Source organism: Oxyura jamaicensis, chromosome 22, assembly GCF_011077185.1.
Source record: "Oxyura jamaicensis isolate SHBP4307 breed ruddy duck chromosome 22, BPBGC_Ojam_1.0, whole genome shotgun sequence".
In the NCBI taxonomy this organism is placed as follows: domain Eukaryota; kingdom Metazoa; phylum Chordata; class Aves; order Anseriformes; family Anatidae; genus Oxyura; species Oxyura jamaicensis.
Window position 1 is genome coordinate 3,224,310 of NC_048914.1, and position 7,912 is coordinate 3,232,221.

The window sequence follows — 7,912 nt, forward strand, 5'->3', positions numbered from 1 at the left end:
CCGTCGGAAGGATGCTGCCCACCCCCTTCTCCGTTAAGGACATCCTGGACCTGGAGCGGCGGAGCGCCCCCGGAGCCCCCGGGACCGGGGCCGGGAGCAGCCCCGACGGGGGGGACGCGCCCCCCCGCCCGCCCCTGCCGCCACCGGGTGAGTGGGAGCCGCGGGGACCCCCCGGAGCCCCCCTTTGTGTCCCCCCCCCCCCGTCCCAAAAACTGAGGAGCCGGATTTTCCCGGTGCTGTGGGTGCGAGATGCCGGGTTTCCTACTTCCCCCCCCGTCTTTCTTTTTTTTTTTCACCTCCCTTTCCCCCCCTCCCCCCCCCTTTTATCCCCCCTTTTTTCCTCCTTTTACTTTTCTTTTCTCCCCTTTTTCCTTTCCTTTTCCGATCCGTTATCCCCATTTTTTTATTTTTTTTTCTAATTTCGGGGCGCTTGCACCGGCTGCACGGGGGGGGGGCCGGGTGCGACGGGGGGGAACGAAGCGGACCCGGCTCATTCCCTTTTCCCTGGGGGGCGGGGGTTGCAGACCCCCGTGTCCCACCTCTCCCGGGCCATAGCAGCTCTCGGGAAGGTCGCGGTGTCACCCCCTTTGTCCCCCCCCCGGACCCCCGGAGCCTCCCGAAGCCCAGCCGGGTCGGTGGCGCTGGGCCTGATCCTGCCCAAGGGCACAAGTAGGGGCGGTTTGGGGGGGGCGCAAAGCCCCTTTTCGATGCTCCCTAAATTGTCCCCGCGAATCCGCCCCAAGGCATCGCCGTCCTCGGGCTGCCCGGAGCCGGCTGCGGGCACCGGGGGGGGAGGGGGGACGAGGGCATCCTCGGGTCCCCCCCCGGCTCCCCCCACCTAAATCGGACGAATGTTCCCTTGCTCGCCTTTCCCTAACGCACATCGGATGCAGAGAGGGAAAAAAACGGGAAAACCAGTAAGACCGGAGCTGGAGCACTGGGAGGCACTGGGATGCGGAGCCAGGGAGCTGGGGAGGGCGAGAGCATCCCGGGGGGGGCGGATGGGAGCCCCCAGCACCCCATTGTCCCCCAGCCTCCCTGCATCCCCTGAGCCCCTGCAGTTTCCAGGGGACCCGAGCACATCCCGCCGGCAGTGGAGCAATGCACAAGACCCCCAGGAAAAAAATATTAATAAAATAATAATAATTTTAAAAAATGAATAATAACAAAATAATAACAATAATAATAACTTTGCATCTTCTTGTAAAACTACTGGGTTTTCCTCCTTCATTCCCAGCCCCTTCGTTTTGCCCCTTTGGCTTAAATTCAGGGCTCTGTGAGGGCTCTGCAGAATGAGGCATTACCCAAAACTCATGCAACAGTCACACCCCTAATTCCAGCCAGAAAAATAAAAAAGAAGGGGAAAATTTCTTGAATTTCCATTAAACATTGCAGTAAAAATTCATATGAAATTTAGCAGCTGATAACCCCGCTTCGTCTCACTCCCAGGGGGTCCCACTCCCAATTTCTCTCTCAGCAGAACCAAGCTGGGCGCTCACTTTGCTTTGGGTTTTTGCTCCCTGCAGGGAAACTTTTGCTCGCCCACCCCTTGGAGCCAGACGAGAAGAAAAACGAGCCCCGCAACCACCCCAAGCAGCGACACCGACGAAAACCCCGCGTTTTGTTCTCCCAGGCTCAGGTGTTCGAGCTGGAGCGGCGCTTCAAGCAGCAGAAATACCTCTCGGCTCCCGAAAGGGAGCACCTGGCCAGCGTGCTCAAGCTCACCTCCACCCAGGTGAAAATCTGGTTCCAGAACCGACGCTACAAGTGCAAGAGGCAAAGGCAGGACAAATCCCTGGAGCTGGCAGCCCACCCGCTGCCGCCGCGCAGGGTGGCAGTGCCGGTGCTGGTCAGGGATGGCAAACCTTGTTTTGGGGGGTCTCAGCCTTACCCAGCACCTTATGGCAGCCCCTGCCCCTATAGCAGCTGCTACGGCGCCTATAGCAGCAGCCCCTGTGCTGGGGGCTCTGGGGGGGGCTACGCTGGGGTGCTGTCACCGTGAGCTCGGGCATGGCTCAGCACCACCCCGTGCACTTGTGAGAGGGGATCGGGGCTTAGGGGTGGCCGAGGAAAACAGGAGAACCCGGAGGGGTTCTGCCAGCACCGCCAGCGGGACGCGGTGTGTCCGGCCCCCTCCGCCCAGCCACGGCTCTGCAAAAGGAGATGGGGGTACCCCGAGGAACCCATCACCGAGGACATTTATTTATTTGGATGTAAATGTGTCGGGGTCCGTCCCATTCCGCTCCCACGGGGGATTTATTCCTCCAGGAAGATGGTGCAAGGCAGTGCAGAGGGCTGTGGACACTGGATTTCTTCCTAAGGACAACCAGAAAGCAGGGGCTGCACCACTGTGCCTTTATTTTTTTTAATTATTATTATTATTTTTTTTATGAATGCTCTATTTAATGCTTTGAGTTCCTCTAATCATTTGGGATACATTTCTGAGTCATATTTCTTAATATCTTACCAGCACAGGTGTTCATTTCTGTCTTTCTTATTATTATTTGCTATTTAAAAAAAAATAAAAAATAAAAAAAAAGGTGGAAGTGTTTGGTTTTCCCTCTCCTACCATTCCTCCTTTAGTATTGTAACTTCTCCCTTCCACAATTTGCATCAAAAGCTGATTCAAAGGAAAAAAAATCGTTAGTGCTGAACCAAAAGGTGCCCTGGATCCCTTGGCACCAAGCGCTTTGCTGGGTCGAAGGGCTCTGTGTACGCTTCCCTACACATCTCCCTGTAAATATATTTAAGCTTAAGGATGGGATTCACGAGATCTGAAGGCATCATTTATGGCCCTTCATCTATTGAGGGGGGCTTCCCAAAAGCCCAGGGTTGGGAGATGTTTAAAACCCCAGTGTCTGTGGGATCCCCCTGCCTCCTGCCTGCTGGGGTGAGCTTGCAGTGCACACCTTTGCTTTGAATGCCTCCTGTTTTCTGCCCTAATTAGAAATTCTCCACTGCACCAACCACTGAAAAAGGAGGCAGATCTCTCCCAGACTCACCCACATGCTCAAATCAGGTAAAATTTCGCTCGACATCAGTGGCAAATCCAGCCCGGTGCAAGAAATTGCCAAGGACGGGGGTTCCCATGCCACCTGCCACCACCGCTGCATCCCCAGAATCCCTGTTTTGGACCCAATGGCTCAGTTCTCACCAGCTACAGCTTGTTCTGTAGCCAGCAGTAAAAAGAAAAAGAGGCTCAAGAAAAAGAAAGCTGAGCAACGAGGCTGCCCAGGACAGATGGAGGTGCTGAGCGCATAGACAGCACCGAGCGTGAGACTCATGGCAAAGCAGAGTCACTACAGCCCCAGCAAGAAAACGCAATGGGTATGACTGGAATAAAAGCATTTTCTGGAAGGAAGGAGAGCGCCCAGCTTCTGGGCAGCTCACAAATTTCTTTCACATATTTGGGCAAGAGCCCAAAACAGTTGCAAATGCCTGAAAAAAAAAAATTTAAAAATGCATTTTCTGACTCTCTTTGCAAACCTGCTGAGTTGCGGGTTTTTGCTGTGTTTTGTTTTGTTTTAATTTGTTGTTCTGGAAGATTTTGTTCTGTTCCTTCTTTTTTATTATTTATTATTTATTTCTTTATTTGCATTCAGCATCCCTCCGTGGCTCCAGGTCCACAGCCACCTGCACGGCACCACTGCGGCGGGGGCATGAGGACAACTGGAAACATCTCTGCTGTGGGGCACTGCTGGGCTCCGATTGCTTCATAAATCTTGCCAAATTGCCTTTCCCGGCTGATAAGAGCATAATGAGGCTGAAATATTGAAGCTGCTGAAGTTTTCTGAGCGTACAGCTGCCGTAACCAAACACCTGCCCATAAAGCCCCAGTGAAGTCCCTGGGGGATTTCAGGAAATCTGTAGTTTCCCTTTTTAAGGAAGGTTTATTTTTGAGACAGAAGCTGTGGGAAAACAAGAGCAAATAAAGGGGGCATTCAAAAATAATAATAATAATAATCAGTGATTAGGGAGCTCAGCTGTGGTTCTTTTTTTTCTGGGAAGCAGCAAGATTTTGCTCTTTGCTGGTGCCTTTGAACGCAGGACAAGTGGGAAGGCATTGAGATTCCTTAAATAAAAGTCCCATTCCACAGCTGGCTGAGGAATTAGTCTGAGATTTAGGCTTCAGATGAATCCTCTGCCCCTTTCTGTGCAATCATTTATTGCTGGATCCGCTCTCCCTGTCTGTTACATCTCCATCTCCCGGCCCTTCTTAGAGCAGCTTTGTGAAGCTGATGGAAATGTCTTTGCTGTTTTTCCAACAACTTGAAAGCTCAAAGTGAAATGTTTTGAAGAAAACTCTCAAAATAAGGATAAAAAGATTTTTTTGTTTGTTTGTTTGTTTGCTTGTTTTTTCCATTTTTTTCCCTGAAAACAACATGCTGGAGCAAGCAGAGCATCACCCTGCTGGGGCTGTGGGGAGGATGCAGGAGATGCTCTGCTGGGCTCTGCTTGCCCACAGCACCCAACCAAGGCTGTGCCAGTGCTGCCCCCGATCACCCCAAAACCCCAACCTGGGATTGTTTCGAACCAAAAAGGATGAACTCACTTGGGCACCTTTCTCTTATCATTTCTAGGAGAATGAGGGCCATGGAGTAAGGTTTGGCAGATCGGTGGGGAAGGGCACCCCGGGGAGAGGCTCTGCACAAGAAGAGGGAGCAGCAAAAAGCCCTGCGGGAGCCAAGACACCACCAAAGGGCGTAGACTCCTGCCTGATCTCCAATCAGGCCCTGGAGGCTTGGCCACCGGCCGGATAAATGCCGAGCCAGGAGGGTGGGAAGGCGGTGAGGCTGTGGGCAGTGGGAGGAGAAGGAGATGAGTGCTGGGGTGCTGCCCCTCGGGGGGCAGAAAGCCCCTGGCAGCCCCCAGAAGACCGTGCCCATCTCATCCAGACCCCGGACGTCCTTCCTCATCCAGGACATCCTCTGGGATGGGGCTGAGCGGAGAACACGGGCAGAGCAAAGTGAGAGAAGAGGTTTGGGCAGCGCGGAGGATGGGGAGACGGGGGCTGCCCCAGGGGACCCCCCCAGGAGCCCTCATGCCCCAGGAGCATCCCCAGCCCAGCCCCACGATGCGGACACAGGTAAGGGGGTGGGGAGATCCCACGGAGCTCTGGGGCTGGGAATGGCTCTGGAATGCCCACCCTTGGGTCAGCCAAGGGGCTGGATCCTGACCTGGATGCTTTGGAGCCAAAATAATGTGCTTTAAATACCAGGAGTGCAAGAGAAGCAGCAGCTGCATGCAAAGCTTTCGCCAGGTGCTTCAAATAACTCCAAGGACTGGAGCTACCTGAAACTGTTTAATAAAAAGCCCATATCTGCGATAGCTTGCATGAGGATTCCTTTTAATGCAGAAATGGAGCCCGGTCCTTGGTGCAGCTGTCAGCACAGTGCTGCTGCCCCTGCACCCTCCGTTTGCTTTCCCGTGTGCTCAGCACCGGCTGCGGTGCTCTGCTCCTGCCTGCAGCATCGCACCTCGCGTGCTTTATCAATACCCGTCCCGCTCCTCCTGAAACAGCACGGCCAGCACCTCCTTGTAGCACACAGCCACTACATTTGCAGAAGCAGCCCAGCAAAAAATAGCTCTCAGAAGCAACGTGGCTTTGACCAGTGCCTCCCGTGCAGCAGGAGCAGGAGCTCTGCCCTCCCATCCTTCAGCGCCTTGCACGAGCCAGACTGGGCTGCGGCGTCCAAAAAGCCACCGTGAGCTCCCTAGTGCCTGGCTCTTGCTTGCTAAAAGAGACCTTGCCAGGGGAATTTTGGCTTTACGTGCCGGTTCTATTAAAAGCAACGCCGACATAAAGCAAGTTCTGAACCATCCACCCAGCCGGTTATTAAGAAAAAATCATTAAAAACCATAGCAAATCTCCCAGAAGGCAGCTGGTGTAAATCAGCACAGCTCCGGGGATTTCGACAGGGCTGGGATGATTTACACAAGCTGGGAGTTAAGCCCATTGTTTCCATCTCGAGCATTATGTTTGCTTCTTAAGAAAATATACTAAGAAATGACTAAAGAAAAAGAAAATTGGCCCTTTTCCACCACAAGCTGGGTAATACATGGAGAAAGGAACTAAGTGCCTAAATAAATGCACTTGGGAAGCTTTCACAGCTACAGGTGATGCTGCCCAGGGAGAAGAAGGTTGCATCTTGTCTTCTGATCTGGTTCGTTGCCCATAGAGAGCCTCCAGACTGTGGGGTTTTAGTTAAAAAGAAGCAAAAGCTGAGAGAAGGAGGTGACCCGTTAGCTTGAGGATGGAAACTTCTTTTCCCTTTCATGGGAAAGGGGACGTTTCCAAAAAGTGCCTGCTGCCATACAAATCCCAGGGCCATAATGCACAGAACCACAGTACCTCGAGCTTTTAGGCAGAGCTTCATCAGCACTGCAAAGTGTCCCTTTCTGGGTTTGTTTTTTCCTAGGATATTTGTGTATATGAATTAAGAGAGAGTGTTTTTCAGGAGAAAACAACTCCCTGCTGTGACCTCAATTCAATAAAGTGGGGAGTTCACTCCGTTAGGTAGAGAGATCTCCAGGGTAATGCAAATATTTTAGTCTATAGAAAGGGATAGAAAATAAATAAAAATAATAATTAATAATAATAATAAAACAAATAAAATTAAAATTTAAAAGGCAAGGAAATAAGTGATTTGGGGCAATTAATAAGCAAGGAAGCAAGCAATTTGGGCAAATTCCCAGCAGGTAACTCTCAGCCCTTTCCTCCTGCAGATGCCGCGGAGGAGACCCCCCTGTGCGACTGCGTCCCCCCCAAAAAATCTCTGCCCCGTGCCCCGCGAGCCCCCACCCGGCCAGTGAAACGCTCGCGGGCGGCGTTCACCCACAGCCAGGTCCTGGAACTGGAGCGGAAATTCAGCCACCAGAAATACCTGTCAGCCCCAGAGAGAGCCCACCTGGCCCAAAACCTGCAGCTCACAGAGACCCAGGTGAAGATCTGGTTCCAGAACCGGAGGTACAAGACCAAGAGGAGGCTGGGGGGATCTGGCCTCGGCGGACTCGAGCCTGGGCACAAAGCGGCCGAGCCGCCCGCGGCCCCGCTGCTGACGCTGCACGCAGGTGCCCGCTACCTACCCTGCCTCTACTACCTGCAGGGCTGGAGCCCCGCGGTGTGGTGAGCACGGAGGCAGGTTTTCCTCTTCAAATATTTAATTTTTCCCCACCCTGCCCCGCGTTGTTCTTGCTAATGGTGATTCGGAGAGGGAGAATCCCGACCCTGTCCACGGTGATGCTCGGCATCCTCTAGTTGCAGCCCAAGCCTCTCTCGTTTCTGTTATTTTTTAGTCAAACAAAAAGCCAAAAAAAAAAAAAAAAAAAAAAAAAAAAGAAAGAAAAAAAATAATCCCCAAAGCTTTTAAAAAGGGGTCAATCCGCAGCCATAAAATATCACCTGCTTTTGGGGGGGCAGAAAGCAAGAGCTGGTTTGTCCCTGCAGCAAGAAATTGGCCCCATGCATCCCTCCGTGTCCACACACATTGATGGGGCAAAGCACCAGCAGCTGACACCGTGCTGCACCGAGATGGCCCCAGCTCAGCTGCATGGGCCCCAGCTGCTGCCATCACCCGATTTTCATTTATTAGCTTTTAAAAAATAGCAAAAAAAATAAAAAAAATCAATTTCTGCCACAGACACCACCCTCGCTCACAGACCTCACAGCCGTATTTTTTTTCCCAAGTCTTCCATGTGCTGTCAGGCAGCACCACTCGGGGTGATGCGTGGGGTTTTTGGGGAGAATGAAGCCCCTTTCTGCTGCAAGCAACCAAAACCCAAAGTGCCCGCTGGCCACAGACCTGCTGCTGGGGCCACCCGTTGCCACCGGTGCCTTAACAGCCGTGGGGAGCCGCGCCAGGAACGCGGACAATAGTGCAATGACAGATGAGCTTTGCATATCCGGGTGTTG

At 52.7% G+C, this 7,912-nt stretch overlaps 2 protein-coding genes across 2 annotated transcripts; both read left to right on the forward strand.

Annotated features, from left to right (window-relative positions):
* The first annotated feature begins 11 nt into the window (after window positions 1-11).
* NKX2-6 (NK2 homeobox 6) lies at window positions 12-2,002 on the forward strand. The gene is made up of 2 exons (XM_035344996.1): window positions 12-147; window positions 1,527-2,002. Exons 1-2 carry the CDS (start codon window positions 12-14, stop codon window positions 2,000-2,002), a joined length of 612 nt encoding a protein of 203 aa, XP_035200887.1.
* A 2,802-nt stretch (window positions 2,003-4,804) lies between these two features.
* On the forward strand, window positions 4,805-7,640 carry NKX3-1 (NK3 homeobox 1). Its single transcript, XM_035345293.1, has 2 exons — window positions 4,805-5,086; window positions 6,727-7,640. Exons 1-2 carry the CDS (start codon window positions 4,819-4,821, stop codon window positions 7,128-7,130), a joined length of 672 nt encoding a protein of 223 aa, XP_035201184.1. The 5' UTR covers window positions 4,805-4,818; the 3' UTR covers window positions 7,131-7,640.
* Window positions 7,641-7,912: the final 272 nt, after the last annotated feature.